Source organism: Callospermophilus lateralis, chromosome 8 (assembly GCF_048772815.1).
Source record: "Callospermophilus lateralis isolate mCalLat2 chromosome 8, mCalLat2.hap1, whole genome shotgun sequence".
Classification (NCBI taxonomy): Eukaryota; Metazoa; Chordata; class Mammalia; order Rodentia; family Sciuridae; genus Callospermophilus; species Callospermophilus lateralis.
The window spans coordinates 61,773,984-61,801,949 of record NC_135312.1 but is presented as its reverse complement, the minus strand read 5'-3'; the positions used below and the strand labels follow the sequence as shown (position 1 = coordinate 61,801,949).

At 35.0% G+C, this 27,966-nt stretch overlaps 1 protein-coding gene across 3 annotated transcripts in view; it reads right to left on the bottom strand.

The window, feature by feature from the left end:
• The window catches only part of Cfap299 (cilia and flagella associated protein 299), a 577,718-nt gene that overhangs the window by 322,090 nt on the left and 227,662 nt on the right, over positions 1–27,966 (bottom strand). The window contains exon 4 of one of the 3 annotated variants that reach the window (XM_076865075.1): positions 23,821–23,871. The exons of the other annotated variants lie outside the window; for them this stretch is intronic. Coding sequence (XP_076721190.1) covers positions 23,821–23,871 — 51 coding nt within the window. The remainder of the gene's footprint in view (positions 1–23,820; positions 23,872–27,966) is intronic. 3 annotated transcript variants of the gene reach the window in all.

Sequence of the window (27,966 nt, the reverse complement as noted above, 5' to 3'; positions counted from 1 at the left end):
GACTTTTTGTGGGAGTATGTTTGGTGGAGAGTCCTACTCTACCATCTTGCTTCATCCATCTCTTTCCTTGACTATCTATTTAGGCTGTTATTATTTTTCTGTATTTTTTGCTCTATAATTTCTATTCTTTACTCATGAATATGTTATCAGACTATTCACTAAAAGTTAATTTTATATTTGATCCATCCTTGTGCATGCTGCCCAATTTATGGATCATCTTTCTTAACATCAATTAGTTTGATCATGTACATGAGAATCATAGCTTCCAATTTTATTTGAGTAAAGAAACCTCCCTTTTTCCATCCTTCCCTTATTATAAGGCTGCCGCTGTCTGGCTGGGCACAAGATCACGAGCCACTCAAACAGGAACAAACTTTATTTTTGAAACAACCGCCAAATACCACGTTTGTGTCCAGGAAGAATCCTGATCCACCCACGCGGCGTTCCGCCGGTTCCTTCCTGGACCCCCAGCGCCAAAACTTCCCCCGGAATTCCCTCCTACTGCACTTTCCCAACCAATGGGAACTCTCCAGGAGTCCCGCAGCAGGCCCAGGTAAACAGCAGGAGTCCGGTATCCATATGAATGTAATTTTTAACATAATCATATCATCTCAATGGCTAGCTGGCGTCACCTTTCAATCAAAAATGCCATGCATCATATTAATTGGCTGTGGCTCCCAGCATCTCCCCCCTTCTGTTTAATTAAGCAACAAGTAATGTGGCTAGGGACCGTGCCTGTTAGGTTTGTCCAATTCAACATATGGTTCTTACCCGTCATTGGAAAACTGACCTTTAGGCGTCAGCCTCCTGTCTTAGGTTGATACCACTGCAATTGGATCATACCCGTCACTGACTACCGGTCCAGCATATAGCCATACTTGTGGATAGGCCTATGCACCAGTGGGGGGGTGAGGTTCTTTGCCTCACCTCTGTTGGCCCCCAGATTTGGCCTTGGTGCCAGTGGGGGGGTGAGGTTCTTTGCCTCACCTCTGTTGGCCCCCAAAATTAGACCATCACTAGTAGAAGGGAGGAGGATACAGAAATGCCACAACACCATATCAATTGACGACTCCTAGGGAAAATTGCATCACTGGTGACACATCAGCAAAGATACGCCAGCATTACCATAATTTGTTGTATCAACAGATAGATCACAGTGCATACAAGTGATACATAGTCCAGGCAAGTTTTGTAAGCAGTTCAAAGTGGAGGAATCTATCAATATGTCCATTTCCTCCCAAGATCAATGATGTATCAGTTTATACAGTTTGTTGTGATAATTATCGAAGAAGTTGTAGTTTGGTTTCATCTTTGTCTTCGCCGGCACTGGGATGAAAAATAGGAATTCTGACAATGATGTTAAAGAGAGAAAGAAAAAAAAAAATCTAACATTTCAACAGGTACTAAGAAAACATTTTTTTTTTTAGAACAATTTACATTATCTTGAACAGAATTATTAAATATAATGAAAAGGAAAGATGAAAATAAACAAACAGATCTGTTAACCTGCTTATTTGTACACATATTAAAATAATTTTTAACAGCTGTTTACCCAATTTAAATTAAACCATTAAAATTACGTGAATAATAAAAAGTATTTGGATCCATTTTTTTATGAGCACTCCTCATATATGATCTATGGACATACGCACATATAGACATATAACACAAAACAGAAGTGTGCACACATAACATACAACACATAAGACAATAGTAAAGGCCTTGTAGTTTCACCTAGGTGAAATCTCCATTGCAATGTTAAAAACTCTACAGTCAAAAAATAAAACTGATCAGAAAAACATCAACCTAGGTCTATATGAGCTCAAAAATAAAATAGAACTTTATGATGTGGGAAAAAGCAATAATAAAATAGATATTGAAAAAAGCATTCTGGTTAATCACTGTCGCAGATGTAAGAATGGCCAAGCTGGAGTTCTGGATATCAGCTGTTATGGATTTGAGTCAAATCATCTTCTTTTCGATCTGTAGAAATCGTTTTGGTTAGTCTTTCTGGAATCCAAATCGGCTGCTGTTCTCCCTGTGGAAACACGCAAACAGAGCCCCGACTCCAGACAATTACTGGGTCAGGACCTTTCCATTGTCCTGTTAGAATATCTTTCCAAAGAACTTTAGGCTTATGCACATTTTTTGGATACATATGCCTTTCCGCAGCACTAAGTCCTGATGAATCCAAATTTAAAAAGTTTAGAGTAAAGAGGGTTATTTTAAGTTTATCTTTGGGGGATATATACCCCTTTCCAATTCCCTCCTTTTGTTTTAATAAGTACATTTTAATAGTTTGATGAGCTCTTTCAACTATGTCTTGTCCCTGTGGATTGTATGGAATTCCTGTTATATGAGTAATACCAAATGATGAGCAAAATTGTTTAAAAGAGGTAGAGGTATAGCCAGGACCGTTATCAGTTTTTAACTGTTTAGGAACACCCACAGTGGCAAAATTTTGTAAGCAATGAGCTATAACATCTTTAGTTTTTTCTCCGGCATGAAGGGAGCCCATCAAAAATCCGGAAGAAGTATCAACTGTAACATGTAAATATTTTAATTTTCCAAATTCTGGCAAGTGTGTGACGTCCATCTGCCAAATATGGTTAGGTATCAGTCCTCTAGGATTGACTCCAAGATTAACTTGTGGTAAAAATGTCACACAATTTTGACATTGTTTTATTATATGTCTGGCTTGTTCTTTAGTTATTTTAAAACGTTTTTGTAAAGTATTAGCATTGACATGGAACCTTTTATGAAAATTTATAGCTTCTTTTATTGTGGAGAAAATATGTATGTCATGTGTAGATTTATCTGCTAATTCATTGCCCAAACTAAGGGCTCCAGGCAATCCTGTATGTGCCCTGATATGTCCTATAAAGAATGGATCTTTTCTGTCCCAGATTAGACTCTGTATAGTGGAAAACAAAGAGAAAACAGTAGAAGAAGGGGAAATCCTACCAGCATCTTCAAGGGATACTATAGCATTAACTACATATTGACTATCAGAGAATAAATTAAATACAGAATCTTTAAACATCATAAAAGCTTGTAATACTGCATTAAGCTCTACCTTTTGAGCTGATTGTTTGGGTACTAAAAATGTAAAAGTTTGATCAGGGGTAACTACTGCTGCTGTACCATTATTTGACCCATCAGTGAATATATTTGGAGCATTTATGATAGGGGTCTTTCTTGTCATTTTTGGAAAAACTACAGGATGCTTAGACCAAAAAGACAACAAAGGATTAGATGGCAAGTGATTATCAAATGAAACATTAGATTTACACATGATTATTGCCCAAGTATTTAACTCATTGGCTAACTCATCAATTTGATCCATAGTATATGGAGTAATAATTTTATTGGGAGAAATCCCAAACACTCCCTTTGCTGCTTTTATTCCTTTGAGTATTAATTGTCCTACAGCCTCAGGATATCTAGTAAGAATAGTATTAGGAGAATAAGATAAATGTATCCACAATAATGGACCTTCTTGCCAAAATACTCCTGTAGGAATATTTTTTGTTGGTAGTACAATAAATAATAAAGGCAAACTTATATCAATTCTATCCAAGTGCATATTTTCCATATATGTTTCAATGATTTTTAATGCCTTTCTTGCTTCAGGCGTTAACATGCGGGGTGAATTTGGATCTGATGGACCTTTTAGGATATCAAATAAAGGTCCTAGCTCTCCTGTTGGTATGCCTAGATAAGGCCTTATCCAATTTATGTCTCCCAATAACTTTTGAAAGTCGTTAAGTGACTTGAGTTGATCTACTCGTATTTGAATTTTTGGTGGACGGACCATGGTTGAGGATAATAGAACTCCTAAATAATTAATTGGAAGATTTAATTGTACTTTATCTATTGCTATCTCTAGATTATAACCTTTTAATAAATTGGTAAGTGTGGCATAACATTCTAGCAGTGTGTTTTTATCTTTATGTGCCAATAACATATCATCCATATAGTGAAATATTTGTAGTTCAGGATTTTGATTTCTAAGTGGTTGGATTGCTTTGTTAACATAAATTTGACACATAGTTGGACTATTAGCCATCCCCTGAGGGAGTACTTTCCATTCATATCTCTGATCAGGACCTTCATGATTTAGTGCAGGGATAGTAAATGCAAAATGTGGACTATCCTCAGGATGAATTGGAATTGAAAAAAAACAATCTTTAATGTCTATAGCTAAAACATACCAGGTTTTTGGTAAAGCAGACAATTGGGGAATCCCTGATTGAGCAGGTCCCATAATAACCATCTCATTATTAATGGCTCTTAAATCTTGTAATAATCTCCATTTACCAGATTTTTTTTTAATGACAAAAATGGGAGTATTATGGGGAGATATGGAAGGTTGTATATGTCCTTTCGCTAATTGTTGTTTGACCAGATCATGGGCTACTTGTATCTTTTCTTTAGTTAGGGGCCACTGAGGAACCCACACTGGTCTTTCTGATTTCCAAGTAATTTTTATTGTCTCAGTGGCCCTTTCTGAAAATCCAACCCATGTCTGTCTGTTCCTTGATCTATTTGAATTGGTGCTGCTATATTTTGTCCTTGTTTTCCTAATCTTTTTTCTTTTTTAAAACCTTGTCTAGCCCTAGTAGTGGGCGCATTAGGATTGATGTTATTTGTTAACGTCAAACCTAATTGATCTAGGACATCTCGTCCCCATAAATTTATAGGAAGATGATCCAATACATATGGCTGTATAGTTCCCTCACATCCTTCAGGATCCTTCCAATCTAATACCATTGCACTTCTACGGGGATTAGTAGCCACTCCTAGGCCTCGAAGCGTTTGAGTGGCTTGTTGTAATGGCCAATGTTTTGGCCATTCCTGACTAGATATGATGCTAAGGTCTGCACCTGTGTCCAGTAGCCCATTAAAGTCGTATCCTTGAATATTTAGTTTTAGCATGGGGCGAGAATCTAAATTTAAAGACAGCATAGCCCAATCTACACCTGTGGAGCCCAATCCCCTGGTACCTCTTTCTATAGTACGACTGGAAAATTTATCATGTAGGCTGGGTATTATTAGTAACTGTGCTATTCTATCCCCTGGTGAGATAACTGATATGCCTCTTGGAGAACTAGCTATAATTTTTATTTCACCTTCATAATCGGGATCAATTACCCCGGGACTTATCATAAGTCCTTTTAGTGTGGAAGAACTGCGTCCCAATAATAAGCCTACCGTTCCTTGGGGAAGAGGTCCTTTTACTCCTGTGGGAATGATTTGAATTCCCATCTCTGGAGTTAGTACTGCTCTTGCGGAGGTGCAGATGTCCAGCCCTGCGCTCCCTCTAGTTTGTCTGATGAGGGATTTAATGGATAATGTGTCCTGGGCACTACCTTGATGGTGCTGCTGGGTTCCTCCATTGCCCTGTATATTTGTGGTTTTGGGCCCCGGAGCATTGGGCCCTCCAGTCCGTTTTTTGGCAATGGAGCCTGATGCCTTTCTCCACGATATCGTGGGTAAACACTTGATCCTTGTCCGTTTTTTGATAACGGAGTGCCCTCTATGGTGGTTTGAGAACGGCATTCATTAGCCCAATGTCTCCCTCTACGGCATCGTGGACAAATACCTGGTATTCTATTCCTTTGATACCTAGCTTTGTTAAACCCTCCTCCTATGGGGCAATTCCTTTTAAAATGTCCTGTCTGATCACAATTGAAGCATGTTTTTGGCCTGGCATCTAAAGCCTGTTGTACTGCTGCTAAGACTTGTCCTTGTTCATTAATGTCTCTACATAATTTAATATATGTGTTTAAATCTTCATGTTTCCATGGTCTAATGACCTCTCTGCAGCAACAATTTGCTTGGTCATAAGCCAGTTGTTTTATAAATGGCATTGCCTGTTCTACATCTCCAAATATTCTAGAAGCTGTCTGAATAAGCCTATCTACAAATTCAGCGTAAGGTTCGTTAGTTCCTTGTATTACCTTAGATAACTGTCCTTGTAAATCTCCATGCCCCTGTAAAGTTTTCCATGCCCTAACTGCATCTGCAGCAATTTGTGCGTATACACCAGGATCATATTCAATTTGTTGCCGTTGACCCTCATAAGGTCCCTTTCCTAACAACATCTCCAGATTTCTTTGAGGGTAACCGGCTGCTGTATTTCGCCTAGCTGTCTCCATGCAGAATTCCTCATTGGCAACCTTCCATAACAAATATTGTCCTCCATTTAGCACAGATCGACACATGTTAGCCCAATCTGCTGGTTCATGTCTAAGTTGGTAATAGATTCGACCATGCTTATGGTGAAGGGTGCTTGTGGGCCATAGGTTGTTACAGCCTCCTTTAATTGCTTTACTGTTTTGAAATCTAAAGCACGGTGGATTCGTTGCACTCCTGCCTGCTCAAGTACAGGGCATGCTAGTCTTTGGGATCTTGCCTTAGGATTTTGTGCATCAACTACAGGAGTTGAGGGCCGCTCAGCTGTTACGCCCTCTGGTGATAGAACGGAGTTAGTAGCAGCCTCCTGTTGTAACTCCCCAACTGATGGTCCTTTTTCCTCTAAGCTTTCTTTCTTCAAATTTTCCTCTGTCTGACTAGCTGGAGAGACCTTCTCTTTTGCTTGACCTGACATGTTTTCTACCACAGTTTGGACCTCTAACAATTTACTTAACAGTTTTTCGGTTTGTTTTTTACTAGTTTCTAATCTACTATAAAGGTAACGCAATCCGATAAGGTAGCATAAAACAAAACCGAAACAGAATGAAACAAAAACGGAGCAAAGAATAGTTGTATCAATTTTCTCTTTCTCCGGGCCAAACAACTTCAAGCCTTGAGCCAACCATTTTTCCCAGTTTGCCTGAGAAAATTCTAGGGATAGGCAGCTTGAAACAAAAACAAAATAAATCAAAAGAAGAACACATTGTTTTTTGAAATGGTCACCCATTCTGTCGCCTTCCCTCAGGGGCAAGCAATTTTACTCACCTCCAAGCTTCAGGCGCTCCCCGTACAGGGCCACCAGTTGCCGCTGTCTGGCTGGGCACAAGATCACGAGCCACTCAAACAGGAACAAACTTTATTTTTGAAACAACCGCCAAATACCACGTTTGTGTCCAGGAAGAATCCTGATCCACCCACGCGGCGTTCCGCCGGTTCCTTCCCGGACCCCCAGCGCCAAAACTTCCCCTGGAATTCCCTCCTACTGCACTTTCCCAACCAATGGGAACTCTCCAGGAGTCCCGCAGCAGGCCCAGGTAAACAGCAGGAGTCCGGTATCCATATGAATGTAATTTTTAACATAATCATATCATCTCAATGGCTAGCTGGCGTCACCTTTCAATCAAAAATGCCATGCATCATATTAATTGGCTGTGGCTCCCAGCATAAGGCCTCTTTGTTCTTCTGTATTTTAGTTGCTTCTACTTCTAATGAATCAACTCCAGATATGAACCATGAAAAGTATTTCCCTTCTTAATGGTGACATCAGTGATAACAGATTCTGTCATTAAGCCAAGGGACAATTTAACTAAGTTTCCAATTTTAAAAATCTGATATGTTGGTTGGGGGGCTGGGGTTATAGTGCAGTTGGTAGAGTGCTTGCCTTGTATACACAAGGCCCTGAGTTAAATCCCCAGCATCACCCCCAAAAAAGGGATATATTGGTTCTCTTGTCTACTTTGTCCCACAGTGTCCTCCAAATTCTTTACCCTAGGATCACAGAAAAATTCTAACATTTTTTGAGAAGCAATGGATTGGGCAAGAGTCATTCCCGTCCTAGAGCTGAAGTAGTAAGTGTATTAACTCTAGTTACAAGTGCTGTATAGAACTTTAAAGAATATATTGCTGCATAATAACTATACTAAAGAATGGGTTCTATTGTGGTATATCTGTATATACATATAACACAATTTTACCATTTTACTCCACAATACCTCCTTTTGCCCTCCACCTTCTCCCTCACCTGGTGTCCTCCTCTACCCTAATGGACTCTCTTCTGTTTTCGTGACATACCTTTTTAAAAATTTTCCTCTAACTTCCACATAAGAGAGACGACATACAACACTTATCTTTCTGAGTCTGGCATATTTCACTTAACATGATGTTCTCCAATTCCATTCATTTTCTTGCAAATGACATAATTTTTTTCTTGTTTATAACTGGATAAAGCTCCAGTGTACATATATTTCCACATTTTCTTTATCAATTCATCCACTGATAGACACCTAGGCTGGGTCCACAACTTGGCTATTGTGAATTGTGCTGCTATCAACACAGGTCTGAACATATATAAAGTATACTGTCATTAATTCTTATGGATAAAGTAAGTATAGTTGGATCATGTAGTACTTATTACATTTTGGGATTTTTGAGAAAATTCCATACTGATTTCCATAGTGGGAATGCTACTTTACATTCACAACAGCAACATATAAGCTTCTGTTCTTCCTAGCATCCTAGCCGGAATTTATTATTATTTGTATGCTTGATCACTGTAATTCCGACTGAAGTAAGATGGAATCTCTGTGCAGTTTTGATCTGTATTTTCCTGATAGTTAAAGATGTTGTATGTTTTTCATATAGTTATTGACAATTTGTGCTTCTTTTGAGAGATGTCTATTTAGTTATTTTGCTCATGTATTAAATAGGTTGTTGTTTGGTTGATTTTATTTTGGCACATACATTTTTTTTAAACACCACATTATTAAACAGTTTTACTCTAGCAGGTTTTAGCTTTGTAACCTCAAAGCTTTGTTGTCTGGTCTTTAGAGATACAGATTTTGATTATGACCCAGTTGTATCTTTTAGGTTTTCTTCAATTTTATATTTTACTGCCATTGATTGGAGCACAGGTGGTCCTTTAAATATAAATTCATTGTGCTATCCCAACCACAAATACCACGTCACTATTAGAAACACATTGCTGAGAAAAATTATGATGGCCATGATACTAACAAATTGTTTTACAAGGTGGTTTTAGAAAAGATGCCTGTATACCTGTATTTATCCAAGGAAGAACATTTTTACATACTGAAATTGGCAACAGAATGTTAATCAACCTTATCTAGCTGGGGATGCCCCAATTCAGCTCTCAAGGCCATAATGTGGCCATACTCATTCTGGGTTGATCTGGAAGGGGAAATAAGGTTTCCACATAGGTGAAAATATGAATGAACTAGTACAATTTCTTTTTGCTGCTATTGCCCTTTTCTTAATTCATTTCACTTCCTCTTTCATCTGAATTATTGCAACAGTCATCTAGTTAGTCTCTTATTACTGGTTTCTTTTCTTCCATGACCAGAATAAGTATTATTTTAAATATGTAATCATGGAAGTTCTTTGCAATAAAGAATCTAATAGTTCCCAATGCTTATAGGAAAAAATCTGACTTCCTAAGCATAGCATCAAAAACCTTTATGATTTATCCTTAACTACAATCTCAGCTTGTTCTACTGAAACTTAAGTGCCTTCTCTGTCAGCCAAAACTCTGCCAGCACAGTAACAGAATGTCATTCTATTAATACAAGTCTTTCTTTCTACTGGTTCCTCTACCTGAAATATTTTATTTTTTCTAAAATACACCTTCTCAGCAACCCTTACCTCTCTAGTGGTCTGGAAAAATCTTCCTTTCTTTAATAAGCAGACTAAAGATCTTTTTCTGTATTTCCAGCACTTGATTAACAGTTCAGTTGAAGGAGTTAACATGCTGTATTATTTGTTGAGATATTTATCTTACTTATTACCTATAAATAATTTTATAAACAAAAGATTAATATGACTGCTTCTTTCCAGAGAGTCTTGTTTCACTCATCCATGAACCTTCAATGTATAGAACAATGTCTTCATACGGCAGGTACTTAATGTTGGTGATAATCCCATATTCAAACCCAGTAGTATATTCCTCCTCCAACCCAGTAGCCATAATGCATATATCAAATCAAAATGGGACCTTATGTCTATATGGAGTGCTAAGAAAGGGAAGAAAGTTTTAAATATACTCTACAAACTTGAGAAAAAAGTAAAATATTGATCCTAGATAAAGAACAATTTAAGGAAGACATTTAAGTTTGTCTTTAACTATTAGTTGAACTTTTTATACAGGGAGTCCAAAGACAATTTTTAAAGGATCCAATATGCAGTCATTCCTAAGTTTTCATAAAGTAACTACTCACTCAAAGTTTTCAATAGTACAAGCCTACCCATTGAGAAAAAGGCAAGAAATTATCTTCAGATGAGAACAGTTGAATCGTCTTAGATTAAATTAAGTGTGGTTTCTCATCTGTAACTAAATCCTTTTAAAATTTCATTTTTTAATGGCAGACCAAATATTTAAGGTAATAATTAAAGACAAGCATCTATTACAAGTACCCCACTAGAGATCATTAATAAAAGGTGTTGTGATTTTGCTAAAAGTCAATAAATTGGTGATTAAAAAAAAAAGAGTTGTTAAGAAAGTGGCAGAACTAAGACGTAGCAGTCACAGAAATAACAACTTTAGTGGACTAAGCAGTCACCATCTGCCCAGAACTCTGTGTACTTTTGTTAATTCTTTCATTGTAAACCAACTCCCCAAAGGCAGGTGTCATTTATCTAATTTTATGGATTGAGTTTCTAGAGGTTCAGTTGCTGAGAATCATATAGGTAGAAAATGAGTAGGCCAGAATTAGAAAGCAGATCTACCTTATTCCAAAGCTCCAGTGACTTCCCACATAGAACACATTTAAACAAACAAAAGAAGAAGGAGAAACTGTCATTCAGCATAAAGCTGATTAAAGATGACTTCAAAGAACTAATTAAATTAAGTACTAAGAATGATGACAGGAACAAAGAGACTGAATGGAATCTCCCCAAATGGCACTGAAAATCAAGCCATCACTCTGAAACAATGAGAAAGTAGCTTAAGTTCACCCCATTAAAGAACAAAAAATATAAAATATAAAGATTTGTGAAAATCATTTCAAAACTGTTATACAAACAGTTTTGTAGAAAGTCATAGTGGCTTTCAATCACAAAGCCTTCCCAGAAATCTGGTGATGGTCCCTGAAAGTCACACAACACCTTCATGACCATGCCACCCCTGTAACCTACCCTTTTCTTTCCCTTCTCATTTTTCTCTGGAATCATTCACTGATTAACTATTCAAACAGAGTTAGGTGTTATACTATTGCTCTTAGTGTATCAATAAACAAAGATATGGCATACACTCAACATAAAGATTCTGGTGTCCATAAATTCACTGCACACAGCACTGAATGCTGTGCTATGTATGAAGATGTTAAATCAAGTATGTGCTGATAGGTGGGCTAATATTTTTTTATCGTGTCCTATGCATGTAACTCATGAAAATATCTAGTACTCAGTCTTACTAAGGACAAAATGATGCCTTATATTTTATATCATCTATTTGAAAAGTGTTGACACAACTCTATGTCATCTTGTTCTGTCAATACCATTGATTATTGCTGATATATGTCATTAATACATCAACATTTTATGGAAATTAAAAAACAATAATATTAAAGATTATTTAGTTAGTTTCATACTGGTAAGTGAACAATTAAATAGCATGGTGACAAATTAAATCTCAAATTAGCCCATTACCATGAAGAAAGACAGAATATAAATTATTGTATTAGGCACAATATATATCTAGACATAAAATACAAGTGTGTACAGATATTTCAGATAGGTAAACAAATCAACTGTCTTAACCAGCAAGAGGTGTCTGGAGGCTAAGGGAGTGCTGATAGGTACTTAGTAAGTACCTCTTCATTGACTGCACCATGTTTGGAGATGAGGAAAACTACACTACTGAATTCAGTCTTTCAAGAGAATTAAATATGGTCTGATAATTTAACTATGTTCTAGATTCATACTTTATACACACACACACACATATGACATCTAATAAGGTGACTAGTACTTAATATTCATTAAATGTGTCTTTTCTTCTTGTTGTAGTGTCGAAAAAAGTAATAAAAATCACAGAAATGAATTATTTCATGTTTTTCAACTCTAAGTTTATTCTGAAAATTCCACATCTTACATAGGAAGTTGAATTATTAAAAAGTCAGATGGAAATAGAAGATGAACTCTAAAGAGATGGTCCTTCAGTACCCTCCATGATGGCTCTACCTTGAGCAGGCCACTGCCACCTTGTGGCTTTTTGATTCAATGGTTTTGAAATATGATTCATTCCTAACCTATCAGAATCAAGTTTGAACTAAAGGTGATTATCTTTCCCAAATATTTACTTTGGGAGTAAACTGTTTCTAGTTTTATTTTAATTCTGTAGAGATAACTCCTTTCATTCTTGCTTCTATTTTCACATGCTCAAACAGAGCAATACCATTAATAACATAAAATCTTGAACTCCTTAAAGTTGTCTGATGCCTAAATTACTTTAAAAAAATTAACAGGTAACTAAAGGTTACTTAAGTAATAAATATTATACATATAGATATCACACTTCTTCTATCATTTATTGAATCATTTTTAGTATGGTTTTCACATGGGCTTAAAACAAAATCTTTGTCATTTCATTTCTACTGTTATGAAGTAGAGCCTTCTGAGCTTTCATAATTAAGTTCATTTTTGTATAATATACTCTTCTCCTATTACACTAAGTAAAAATCCATTTGTCATTAGCCACATATCCTCATTTGCATTGGGAAGAAATTGATTTAATGCATCATTTAGTTAAACAGTAATAAAAATCATGGAAATAATTAGAGTTCATGTGGCTGACTAGACAACAGATACTTCAGAGAAAACTCCCTGTCTTCTGCCTCAACATTTTTAATGTAACTTTTATATGATTTTGATTAGTATCCAGTTTTTTCTAAGAATTCATTGAGTTTTACTTTATATCATTTCCTCTCTAATTTATTTTTATATATCTCTTCCCTGACCCAGTAAAAGTTGTCAATTTTTTTTTGTATTCATGGCACATTACTGAGTAGAAGAATGCTTGATCACAAACTTGAAAGGATAATAGTACTATCAAATTACTCACATCAAGTTTATTCCTTCCAGTTTCATTCTCACCCATAATGAGATACTTCACACATTATCATTGTATGTGAGATGCTTCATACACAATCTTTGTTTATCCCAACTTTGAAGACCATTTATGCATATATAGACTATCATTTTTTTTTTATTTCTCAAACATTGAATATGATTTTCCTTCCATAATTACTTTGGATTAATGTCTACATGCTCACTTTTGAAAGTACGAAAGTGAGCCTACATGGTTTTTAAATGTTTTGAGCAGACCTTTAAATTGCAGTTATTGAATAGATTCAGATGTGCCAAAAGAGAAGAAAAAACGATTTCAAATAACATTCCCCTCTATTTAACATTCTGTTCATACAAGCAAGTAACTTGTCAATGTGCTTAGCCTACATTTTAATTATGTCATGAAGAACATGCTTGTTAACCCTCAGTTCTTCCATCTATGTGGAGCTACAGATGTTTCATTCCCATGGTTTCACTTATCATTATGATGGGGACATTTATGTAGGTAATGTGTGTCTCTTTTTAAGTTATATGGCTATTGTGAATTGCTATTATAAACATCGGAATGCAGGTGTCAATATAATATGAGGATTTCAGTTCTTTCGGATAAACATCAAGGAGTGAAATACCTGGGTCATATGGTGGTTCCAATCCTAGTCTATCGAGGAATCTCTAAATGAATTTCCATAGTGGTTGTACTAATTTCCAGTTCCACCTACGATGCTTAAATCTTCCTTTCTCCCTACAGTCATACAAGTATTTATTATTTGTATTCTTAATTGTTGCATTCTAACTGGAATAAATGAAATCTCAGTGTAGTTTCAATTTGCATTGTCATGAGAGCTAAGGATGTAAAACATTTTTTCATATATTTGTTAGTCATTTGCATTTCTTATTTTGAGAAATGTCTATTTAGTTCATTTGCTCATTTATTGATTTGGGTGGTTGTTGTAGTTTTTATTTTCTTCTCCTTATTCTTTTTTTGGTGTTAAGTTTTTTTTTAAGTTCTTTATATAATCGGGAGAGTAATCCATTGTCAGAAGATTAGCTGGCAAAGATTTTATCCCATTCTATAGGCTGTCTCTTCAGACTTGTTTTCTTTGCAGTGCAGAAGCTTTTTAAATTCAATTCCTTCCTATTTATTTATTCTTGGTTTTATTTCTTGAGTTTTAGGAGTCATATTAAGGAAGTCAATATTTGTACCAATAATGTTGGAATGTTGACCCTATGCTTTCTTCTAGCAGTTGCAATTTCGGGTCTAATTCCTAGGTCTTTGATCCACTTTGAATTGATTTTTGTGTAGGATTAAATATTTATAGCAACACAATCTCCGATAGCTAAGTGATGGAACCAGCCTAGATGTCTGTCATCAGATGAATGGTAAAGAAAATGTGGTATGCATGCACATGGAATTCTACTCAGCTTTTGAGAAGAAGGAAATCATGTCACTTGCTGGTAAATGGATGGAAGTGAAGAACATCATGCTAAGTAAAATAAGCCAGATTCACAAAGTCAAAGCTCAAATGTTTTCTCTCATATGTTGAAGTTAGAGAGAAAAAAAGAAATAAAAAGGTGGAGGTGATTTCACAAAAAATAGAAGGGATAACAGTAGAACACAGGAAGGGGACTAAGTGGAAGGGAGGAGGGGAGAGAAAAGGGAGTAATTATGGAATAAAATCAATCAAATTATGCTAAGTCCATGTAAGAATGTCACAATGAATTCCACTATCATGCATAATTATAATGAACTAAAAAAAACAATAAAAATGTTTTTAATTAGGAGGTAATTTATGTCTGTCACTCTTTATAGATGTTTGAAATAACTTTACTGCAGTTGCCTTTGGGCCAGAGACCTCTTGAACCATCTGAATGACCTTATGAAAGTAGACAATGGCATACCATGAACCAGATTAATTGTTTAATGAGTTCACTGCAAATCATTCATTCTTGCTCTACAAAAGAAGAAAAAGCTAGATTTATAGCAGGCCATGAAACATCTCACGGAAAGAAAGCTGGGGTTGGTAGCCAGGCCCATGGAAAACTTAGGCTCTAAAAGAAGAAGAGATATTCTTCAATTAATGAAGTTATCTATCATGATTTTGAGCAAGTCAAGGCACAGATAACCTACTTCACAGAGACTGTGTGATCAATGAAAGGTAGATACACTCCCAAATCCTTCCAATTCAGTACTAACCTCCAGTTTTGTGTCTCCAATGATCTGATTATTTATAGTACCATTATTTTAGAAAATATCATTCCATAAATGATGAGCCACCTAGCCTTTCTCTATTGTCTTTTCCTTTTTACTGCCACAAAGAGTGGCTTAACACTTTTTTTTTTTTTACACAATTCCATTTCTACAATTTCAAAGAGTAGAACTGCTGGATCTATGTGCATTTTAGTTTGCATAGACATTTATAACTTTCCAAAATGTTATGTTCAGGTATTGTAGTTTAGATATGAGGTGTCCCCCAAAAGCTCATGTGTGAGACAGTGTAAAAAGTATAAAGTTGGGTTATGATTTAAATGATTGGGTTATGAAAGCCTTAACCTAATCAGTGCATTAGTCTACTGATGGGGATTAACTGAGTGGTAACTGTGGGCAGGTGGGGTGTGTCTGGTGTACTGGATTGATGGGAGCATGCTCTTGGGATTTGTATTTTGTCTGTGGTGTGGGGAGTGTCTACCTGTCTCTCTCTCTGCTTTCTGGTTTCATGTCCTGACGTCCTGACCTGCTTTCCTCAGCCAAACCCTCACACCATAATGTCCTGCCTTACCTCAGGCCATGTGGAATGAAATCAACCATCTACGGACTGAGATCTCTGAAACCATGAGCCCTAAACAAAATTTTCCTCCTCAAAATTGTTCTTGTTAGGTCTTTTGATCACAGCAGTGAAAAAACTGACGAAAACATCAGGTGTTCTTCCACACACAATACATCTATGCATCTTTGCCAGCCCTGTTAACTTATTAAGCACACATATTCATGCATATATAATTCTCTCTCTCTTAAGGATATTCTATTTTCTACTTTTTTCTCAATATAGTTGTATGTACTTATTCATTGAAATATTTGAATTATTGTTCTGCCTGGTACAATGTACCATTAGCATCTCACACAATTTGAGGGAAGTGCCATGAGTATAAACTTAAACATACATTCTTAGGCCCCCCCCCCCCGCCCAGGAGAGTATGTGGTAAAGTGGGACAAGTTTTGTCTGGGTTTCAGGAGTCCTGGCTGCCTCAAATTAGCAGTTAACTCACATTAAGACTTTGGGAAAGTCACTTTTCTTAATTAGCTTGTGGATTTTCATCTATAAAATAAAGTTGGAACTATACTATCTCTATGGTCCTTTCATCTCAGGGACATTATATTTAAAAATTCATATATGTGTATTATGCATGTTATTTAAAACAAAATTTTTAGAAATCTGTATTATTTATAGTCCTTTGTAGTTCTTGTATTATATTAAGTATTAGCATTCATAGTTTATACTCTCATCTTCAATAAGCATCTATTTTGTATGTTCTGGTGCAGACAGAAGGTCTGGGGTCACAGTTCCAATCCTAGGCTCCAGAATACACAGATAACTAACATTTACCAGTTACATTGAGAGGCCACTCAAGTGAAAATTTAAGTGAAAATAGGACATCATACAATAAAATATTTGTTATAATTTTAAGTGAAGTTAATTCTTAGACATCTAAGGTTGTATTAATCAGTGAAATTAAAGAGTTCCCCTCTCAAAGAAGGATAGTAACAAAGAAGAGGGTAATTAAGGCCCACTACCAGTTCCCTAAAAGCCAAAGGAATGAAGCTGAGGGTAACCCCTAAGATACTAAATTTTGAAGGTGGTACTTCACCAGGTCCCAGAAACCCACTGTATTCTGCAATCTGAAAAATAATGTAGGTTTTTTTTTTGTTTTGTTTTGTTTTGTTTTGTTTAGAACTGGCTAAATATCTCCTAAATGTTTTGCGGAGGTTGCTGAGTAAACCAAGAAAGACATAAAGTCCCTCTGAGATACTGTTGCCAGAAGTATCAAGATGCATGCCTACCTTAGCATGAATCAGTAGTATGAGTTTTCTAATCCAATATAGACACACTACCATTGGGTAACAAAATATTCTTAAAGCTTTACTCTACAAATAAGTTTAAGTTCCAATACCTATAACATTTGTTTTAAATAGATAGAATTATTAGAAAAAGTACACAAATTGTTATTTACTTTGCATTTGTACAAGTTTGCTTCCATATCACTGTTTACCTAGCCAATGAACAATATTTGATCAGTAGAGAGCCAGCAATTTCTAAATTCTCCTGTTTACAGTTCCCTAAGTTCAAATCAGAGTTCCCAAAGTCTAGTAAACTAGTTTTCTCAGATTAGTGAATACTAACATATCTGTAATGTTTCCAGTACTACTGGGAACCACTGATATGTGTTCGTGGTACTACTCAAAATTTAGTGGCTCATAGAGAGCAAGAAAGAGTTAATGTAATAAAAACATGGAATTTTTCAAATATGGTAGATTGTTAAAATGTGAATTAATACTCTTTGTCACTTAAAAATCCATAATTTGGTACTTAAATATAATCAATTGATAAATATTTAAGTACATCAGTGAATAACTAGACAACCTGGGGCTATAATTAATTATACTGATTCACAATGTTTTGGTACTAATATAACCAAAGGTGTCTCCCATATGTTGACATTAAAATCATGTTTTTTCCTTCTGATCAGATACTATTTCAAAACATTTCAACTTCAAACAACATTTTAACAGCATGTGTAAGCAATGTTTTCAAAAAAAACTTTTAATAAATTGGACTAACTCTTTGAAATTTAAAACTTGAAACCACATTTAGAAAGAGCCACATTGCCAGCAATTGTTAGTATTTAATCTTTCAGTTGGAAGGAAGGAAAAAGGGAGGGAAGGAATAAAAGAAGGAGGGAAGGTAAAAAGGAAGGAGGGTGGGAAAGGGGAAGGGAAGAGGAGGGAAAGACCACTGCTCCAGGTCTCATTTCTTCTTCGGACAAACTACACGAACTTTGCCCCCTCACCTTTTAGCAGGCAGCTAGGCTTCCAAGGACACACACATGATACTACAGCAGAGTACGTGGTCAGTGGTCAGGGTTTTTCCTCATTACCCACCTCAAATCAGAGCCATCTTCTCTAATTACAGTAGCTGTGATGTCTATTAGAGGTACTATAATGTCTCCTTTTCAAAAGAAATGTCTTAATTTAGAGTTGATGCCTCACCACTGGCACGGACTGTCATCTCTACTCAATATCTTACTGTGGGAACAAGTCATTATTAGTCTCACAAGTGCACCTCTTAGGGCAATTTCTGTCAGGAAAACATTTTCTCTTTGTTTTGAAACACAACAATAACACAGAAATTTGAGAGAAGAAATTAAGCATCTGCCTGTCTGCTTTTCAGTGCAAAGGTATAGGAAGAACAGTTGAGAGCCATCAAGTTATAAGTTGTAGAAAGATGTGTTTTCCCAATCATGTTTGTCTGAGTTAACAATGTTTGTACCTAGCAATACTTTGTGCAGGTACAGACAAATGGTGGAGCACTGCCATATTCATATGCAAAGGGAAGTGAGGTTGACCTAAAAGGCAGTGGTTCCCAATATTTACTGAGCTTAACCCTCCAATTCCAGACTTCCCAAGACAGCAATTTTCTACGAAAGCAACATAGTGACTATACTTTAAAAAACACTGCTTCACGGTATGTAAGCATATCAGTTGAACATAAAATCAGCTGAAATTTTGGAGAAGGAGATGAGGCAGGGAAAAAACAAGTGTTTTTTTTTTTTATTTTGATTGACATATGTATAGGACCCAAGTTTGGAGAGCAAATGAAAGAAACGTACTTTTTGCTTATAATGGATTGAGTTGGTTGAAGTGTTTTTAAAATATATTTAAGATATCATAGGTGTTACATCATATTGAATTAAATGATTTGGAGAACAATTAAAAATTTAGTAATGTATTCATAATCCTTAGAAAATGAGAGGTTCCACAAAATATACAATGTCAATAACTTCAAGTGTCAAAGCTCTGTACACCTTTCTCCACTGAATTCTCTACTTTTTGTTATGACAGAATATGCTAGACTGACATCAGCCCTGAAGACACTGCTCCGTTGAAATACCTTGAGTTAATAACCTACCCTGCCACTCACTGGCCTAGGAAAATGGGCAGATCTCCTCACCTTGGCTCACTATGGAGTGAGGAATGCCCCTCATCCAGGGCTGTCAATACTGTGTAAGACCACAATAGTCCAGCACAGCATGGGACATTTTCCTTCTTTCTCGGGCTCTTAGCCTTTCTTTTTTCACTACTGCACTTGATTCTCTTAGAGTGATATGTCTTATTTTTTTGAAGATGAATAAAAAATGTTAAGAACTGTGTGCTAAATGGAAGAAGACATTCAATGAAAGCTCAAGGCCGCGAGTTAGGCACTTTCAAAGGCATTTTGTGCTTAGTTGAGAGTGTTAAACTAAACTTCTACTTAAGTGGCAGTATTATTGGAAAACTTTAAATTGAACCAGATAATTATTTAATATAAAGATAATTTGGGTACACAATAGGGATAATTCTGTTCTCAAATTATTTATATAGAGCTTTCACAAAACACAGTATTTAATAATAGCAATTCATTTTTCAGCCTTGTTTATGGATGAAGGTGATTCTTAACTTAGGATACTGGTTAATTAGGCTTGAAATAGACACAGCAGGATTTATCATCAAATTATAATGACAGTACATGTAATCATTTCTAGAGGAAATTAAATCAGCAAAGTGTTTTTGAAATAAATTCTTTAGTAACAAGCTGGGTTAATTCATTCTTCTAAATTTTGGGCTGTTTTAAAATTTATTGTGCTATTTTATTTCTTAAAAGAAAGTAGAATGGGGAAGACAGAGTATGTAACAATATACAAATAGAGAAACTGAATACTTCATTTGCATTCTGGAAAAAATAACATAAGTTTCTGCTAATAAAATTGTGTGCGGTTAATTGTTTTCATGTATTAGCAGCTGTTTCACCAATCTAAGAACAATCAGCACATAATTTTTTTTGAGGAACATAAACAAGTTTTAAAATATAACCATCATGAGTGATTTGTGAGATACACACACATTCATTAAGTTCAGTTTTAGGACATTAATCAAAACATTTGCCCTCACACTTTGGAATATCAAGCCAATACATTTATATTTGATAATTCTATGCCTTGGGACAGTGTATGGTGCAGGTGGTAATGACACAATTCAATCACTCTTGTTTCTTAAGTCAAAACCTAGCATGGTTAATGGTGAGATCTACAGATAATGAACTCAGTCTTCCAGTTCCCTTTTCATCCTTTGGTTAATGAAGAATTAAGAGACCAAGTTCTCAAAACTTTCAAGAGAACTCGAGAGAGTTTGCTCAATGTAGTTCAAATATGAAGCTAAAAAGCAAGTGGCAATTCTGATTTGAACCCAGCTTCCTACTACTGTTCCAACCCAGGTGTAGCCTGGATTTAATAAAACATTAACTTTGTTCTCTATGTAAATAAGATGGTGGCTGCACAGGTGCACCTGCTGTATGGTGTTATGGGCAACCACAAAGTTATCAGAGTGTAACGTAGAAAAAATAAACAGAACAAGTGTGCTAAGGGGCACATTTAGATTTCCACTGCAGATTGTGTATACAGCCAAATCTTTCTGTCAAATAAGTTTAACGTAGTTATTGAATATAACTACATATACCGCACACAAAAGCTATAGGTCCCTGATTTATTGAATATTTTAAAAATCTGCACAACAATTACATAACTGGAAGGTATTTCAAAATACTATAGAAAAGGGGAAAAAAGTGTTGCTAACTGCATACGGTATAGGCTAGGCTTACTTCTAATTTCTTTTGTGAAATGACAGAATGACACAGAGCACTGGAAACATTTATTACTGACAGGTGTAATTTCACCCCTACTTGAAAGGCCATGACTTTAAAAGGAGATGAAAGCCTCCAGCTGATGAATGAGGGAAGAAAAGTCTGACAGGGAAAACACGACTGTCTCAAGGGAATTGAGTCATGTGGTCCTGCGGTTTACCATTTGGCCATGGAGTTACAAAGATTTACAGTGTGCTCTGGAGGGGTTTGGAACCCGTTTATTTGCATTTACTTCTGGAGAGCTGATAGAACAACTTGGTGAAACTACAAACAGTGACCAGCTCATCCCCCAAATGATAATGACATAATGGTTACAGGCCACCCAGTGCAACCTAACCGTGACTGATGAAACCATCCTGCCAGCAAGTTTCTGGGCTAATAACAAGATTTGAGATAGTGATCTGTATATAAAAGCCTTTATTATTATCACTAAACATGAACCTTAGGATTTAGAAAGAGGCTTTTGTAAATTTTTATAGTCTTGAAAATAAGGTCCCTGTGGACATTATAGCTTCAAATCCAGTTGCATAGAAACTTAAAATAAAAGTTCTTAAATTATGTGAACTAAACCAACATATGTTTTGTACTATTTTTTTTTTAGGTTGTTGGGTGAAGAAATTGAATTTAAGAAAGTTGAAAATACAAAAGGGAGCAGATTTAAATGTGAATTACTGTAATATCAGGAAGAATACGATGAATGTCAAGGAAGGACACAGGTAAAACAGAAGGTAAAAACGAGAAATGGCTATTTCTTGTAGGCACTAAGTTTGCATACCATTTTAGAATCTACTTTCTTTTTCTTTCAGGTGAATATTTTCAACACTTCAGTTCTAAGTCCAGGTAGTGGACGGCGAGGGTGGGGTGTGCTGGTGAGTTCAGTGGTATTCGCTCCAGGGAAATCAGTGTAATGTCTTCTGTGAACGCAAGGCAGACTCACTCATGTCCCTCTGCACCTCAGAGGGCCATTCGTTGGTTTTCATTAGCACTTCTGTTAAATTAGTTTTTAATATGATCAAAGAAAGATACAAAGGGGAATTGGAATCTTTTCAATTTATAAGTTAGGCAAAACTAGTTCACAGAGTATGAAGGTAAAGTAAGCATATAAAAAAATAAAATTAAAAAAAATAAATAAAAAAAAAAAGTAAGCATGTAAATGTATGAAAAATCTATATATACTAATGAGCATTATTCAGCTTTTTGAAAAGTCTTAAGAAGTTTCCTACAGGTGGAATGGTGCTCAGACAGAATTACATTTGGTTTGTTCAAACACAGTGTAGAATTTTTGCCATCTTTTCACTGTACGATATTGAGGGTTATTTATGGACTATTTAAGTACAATTATTACTTTACCACACAAATCTACTAGTAAGCACAGTGATATGAAGACAGAAACTCATAGGATATAGAATCTAGCATACAAACATGCATATAGATATGATAGCTAGTACTAGAAAACTACCAAAATATACAACTATACGTAAAATAGCAATTATAGGAAATTCTACAAATGTCATACTAACAAAAATTAGGAAAAGTTGTAATTATTTAACATACCATGAAAAAATCATGACATATTCCATTATTACTTCAGTCCATTACAGAAATAAAAAAGAAATAAAAATGACATTAGCATTTGTTACTCTGTATTACTTGAAACTTGCATAATCTTAAAGCAATATTCTGTTGTTCTAACCCAACATTAAGAAAAATTTCTAAATAATCTTTGTACTTTAATAAATAAACCCTACAGACCAAATTTTGCAACACTTTTATACAATATAGTCTCCCTGTATTTCCTAAATAGCTTCCTTCTCTCACACATATTTTCCTGACCTTAAAAATATTTGCATGAACAATATGACATAATTATCAAAATTACTAAACATAACTAAATAATACCACATAGAAGACCTCATAAATAACTACAAATATTATGTAGATTTCACTTTAAATATGAAATATGAACAAGGCAAGAGTCCTATTCAGTCACAATATTTGATATAGTGAAAATTATTTTTTTGAAAATATTATATTTCTGAATATAGTAAGAAATTCAAATAGCAACTAATATATATATATATATATATATATATATATATATATATATATATATATATATTAAAAACCTTGGAAACTTTTCCAAGGAATTCATACACACATTCTTTATACTGGGTTAAAAACTCTAAGTTAAAAGTCCCATGTACTATGGGAACCACAAACACTCAATTAACTAAGTGTAAATGCAGGTAATTCCAAACCATTTGTAAAATTGGACTTCATGATGAAATACTGTCATCTAATGTTTCCCTCTTTCATCTCCTTTTCTTCATCCTCTCTTTGAATGTGCCTGTACACACACACACACACAGACACACACACACACACACACACACACATAGGCCCACAAGCCTTACTCTGTTTTATACAAGGATTCTTATCTATTTCTGACCTTCAACATGATTATTCTATTTCTAACTCTATTATTTTCATTAAGCCTCCTGGCTTCATCCTGCTGGTAACATCTGCTTTCTATCAATGCCAAGGAGGACAGGTTCTTTAAACAAACTTTCTTTGAAAAACAAGAATAAAACTGCAGGACGTGTATGGATTTTTTAAAAGTGGAAATCTAGGTTCTTCTATTACTTCCAAAATGAGTTTTTTCAACATGAAAGACTTTCATTTACTCCAAGAAAATCATGGAATATATCAACATCTGTACATTGCAATAAAAGCACTACTTGTTACTACCATTCGTCAAACCAGTGAGTAATTCGGAAAACAGTAGCAATAGACCTTGGAGCAGAGTATATGTGTAGGATGAAGCCAAAATGTTTTCCTAGCTTGTAAAGGAAACTTTTCCATGAGCAATACTTGCTGCCAGTTGCTTTTTCAAGGTATGAGCAGCATCGAGCTTCTGTTGATTTAATTTCAATGAATTAAGAGAGGAAATCCAAGTGAGGTATGTTCCATATATTAATAAATCATCCTAAGGATAACTTGGATCCTACCTCTGGTACTATGAGAATCAATTGTCAATCTGGAATATTGATAAGTATGAGACTACTGATAAGTAAAATAAACAAAAACCTGGCAAAATTTTATTGTTAGAATTTCAGCTAATTTTCTTCCATGAACATACTTTCCAAAGTTGGTGAAAACTTGGTCCAAAAGGAGTGAAACAGATAAAACATGAAACCTATACATTTAAACATCACTTTCCTAATTATTTAAGTTTGGTGACAATTAAGACAACATGTCCAATGTGAATATCTTCATATATTACAATACACAAAAAAGGAAAAATAAATTTTAGCTAGAAAATTCTTTGTATGTCCATTGTATTATATTCTAATCTAAAATAAAAATAAGCAAGCCTACTTCATGAATATAATAAGAAGTAGTTACTTCATGTTACAGGCTTCAAGTTAACCCACTTTCCAAGCTGGCTCCACTGTGAAAGAATCATGATTATAATTAAATTTCTATTTTCACAACATTAGGGAATAGAAAGCAAGTATTATTTACTCCTAACATGACATAGTTCTCTTTGTACAACTTAAATCATGAAATAAACCCTCAAAAAAAATTCTTACCAGATCCAGGCCCTCCCAATGCTTTTACCCAGCAGCCAGAAGCCAAGCTATCAGCCTATCATCAACTCCTTCAACTTTCTGGAAAATGACACAATAGTTACCTGATTATAGGGTCACAAAACTCTGAAATACTAAAATTTTCATATCTGAGTGATTTCAATTGTTTTCTATAATCTATTTTTGCAAAATTGTTCAATGTCTATAACACTAAACCCTAACACCATTCATCTTTTTCCTTCTCTCCTCCCCCCTCCCTTCCTTCCCCTTCCAAGTTTGTCTCTTTCTCAGTTTCTTTTTCTCCTCTTTCCTTTTTGCTTTTTTGACTTGGTGTTTTTTTCTTCTTTGTCTGTCTGTTGTTTTTGTTTTGGGTGCTGAGGGGTCTTTTAGTTTGCTTTAAACAAATTCTGCGCACCTTGACATCTTTATGAAGTAGAGAATACATTAACTAACAAGACAGACAAGGTCTCTATCTTTATAGACCTTCTTGGTTTTTGTCTAAGAGACTATTATTGAAAAATGATGAACACTTTAGGATACTACAGGACCATACAATAAAAATTATATTCTAGTTGTTATATTATTCCCAAGGAAGTAATATTTAAGCTGGCCTTCTGAAAGACACAAAAAGTTCACAACTGGATATTGGTAAATAAAGGAAATCATGATCTTGACCAGAAGGTTCCTGTCACCTTCACTTGTATAAAGAAACCATTTCCTTCCCCCCAAATTAGACTGACTTTATTCCCATTGTTAGGTTTGGATATGAGTATCCCCCAAGAAGCTCATATGATAGACAATACAGAAATGTTCAGAGGTGAAATGATTAGTGGATTAATTCATTTAATGAATTAATAATTTGAAAGGGCTACACTGGTTGGAAACTATAAGCATATGGGGCATGGTTGGAGGAAGTAGGATTCTGAGGGTAATGCCCTTGAGGATAATATCTTTTCCCACTGGCTCTTTCCTTTCTCTTTTTGTTTCCTGGCCACTATGAGCTGAACTGCTTTCCTCCACCATGCCCTTCTGCCATGATGTTCTGCCTCACCTCAAATCCAATAAATGGAGGCAGCTGACCATGGAATGAACCTCTGAAACCATGAGCTAAAATAAGCTTCTTTTTTTTTTTTTGCCTCTAACTGCTTCTTGTCAGGTATTTTGATTACAGCAACATAAAAAGAACTAGCACACCTGTCTTCTATTTTCCCTCCCACTTCTTTCCTTCTCTGTGTCAAGAGACAAAAATTTCAATTAAAAAACTGACTTAACAAATTCATTTAATTGCCAAAAGTATTTTAAAATCATAATTACAATCTAAATGCAAAAAGCTTTAGGAAATTAATTTTACAGAAAAAAAATCTCACTTGAAAGGAAGATAGAGAAAATCTTTGTAAATCTAAGATTCATACTTTTATAAGAGCAAAAATTAAAAGGAGAAATTAAATGCTTATCATTTAGCATATGGATTAAAATTATGGCATATTTATACAACAAAATATTATTCAACTTTCTAAAAAACTGAAGCACTTCTATATGAAAACTAATATTATAAAATAATTCAGGTACATTGCTATATGAAAATAACAGGCTATAGAAGCTGTTATATACACTGGTAAAATATGGAAAAGTATATCTAAATTTATATTTCTAATTTAATAGAGGCATTTGTACTTCTGTCTGTCACTCAGTACTGATTAGTATAGTGATGGGTACATGTCTTTGTATACTGCACATACTTAGAATATTTCTGGAAAGATTTATAAAATGCCATTTATCCAAGAAAAGGACAACAAAGATTAAAGAATGAGGCTTTCACTTTTAAATTTATACCTGTTTTTAAGATTTATTTGTTTTGTAGTATATTCATTCATTCATTCAGTCATTCACTGGAATAGTTAGGAGCTTCACTGACTCTTCTCTCAAGAAAGTGGCCCCTCACAGGAATACAAAAGTAAAGCAATTTGGACCCTATTGTCCTAAGAGGATTCCTGTGGCATGGAAAAAGCTATATTTCCCTAAAAACTGTGTGTACCAGACATGCTGCCCATAAACACACAAAATTGTAGCTTGACTAATTTTATTAAAGTACTCAGTATATTTTTAAAAAAATCTCTAGGTATCATTCAAAGTGATAGGTGGCAATAATGATAGGTGAATCCAGGTAAGGAATATATAGGTGTTCTTTGTATTACATGTTTATCTTTCATATAGTTTAAAATTGTTTCTAAATGGAAAGATTAAAAGAAAAAAATGGTGCAGGAAGCTGGCAGAATGATGTTGACAACATCAGTAGTTGACACATAAACTTTTTTTGTTTTTATAAAAACAAATAAATATCTTCTTTTTATTTTATTTGCAGGTTATGCTTAGAGCCAGAATAAAATACCACAAACTAAAAGCTCATTCTTGAAAACACATTCCTAACATTTATTCCTATTTCTTTTATTTAAACGGATGTAGTAAAGTCAGAAGGAGCATTTCATAATATCATTTCCTCTTGGCCATATAATCCAGGTTTTCAGTTTTCCAGTCTGTATTTAGAGTAAGATGTATTAGTGCAATTTCTTTTATGTTTAAGGAAAAATGATTATTATGAAACACTTTAGGAAAATCATTTTGGTATTTTCCTTCTCCTCCCATTAGGCTACTTTTTACTTTTGGAAAATAAGGTCATAGACAGCCCTACCAAGCATCTGGTTGAAAAGTAAATGTTCAAAAGAAAATATATCTGCACAGAAGCATTGCTCCAGTGAAGATCATCCAGCTCCCACTTTCTAAAATCAGAATAAATTATTTCAACAAGACCTCAAGTACAATTACAAATAATAATTTTTCTTTTAATTGAAGTATATATTTTACACAACTCAGGCATGAAAACTGTAGCTTTTAAAATTTTTCTCTATAAGTGAACTTAACTTCCCTTGGGTGGCAAAACATGCAATCTTGCCAATGTAAAATAAACTCAGTTACTTTTTACTTTTCTAGCTTAAACATACTTTCTTTGAAGAAAATATCCAAACAGTTCAGAATTTTCCTCCTCATTCTCCTTTTCATCATTGCAGGGTTCAATTTTTCTTTCTGGTATCACACTGGCCTCTGGCACAAGTGTCAAATCCAAAGTCATTGATACCTATCTATACTGCTGTTGGGATGTGCAATTCCTACTTTTGTAATATTCATACTGGTGTTTGATTTTTTGTCCTCACATTTACCTTGAAGCATGGCTATCCCACTTTGCTTTCCAGTTACCAATTCTATTCCAAGTCATGAACTTAAGACCTCTTTATGTCTGCCTAGGTGACCTTGATTTTGGGAGCCACCTACCCAGGCACCCCCATCTATCTATTCATATCTACCAACCAGGCACCATGCTGAACTCAAAGCTTTTCTTTGGACCCTATAATCCAATCCAGGATACAATTTGGAAG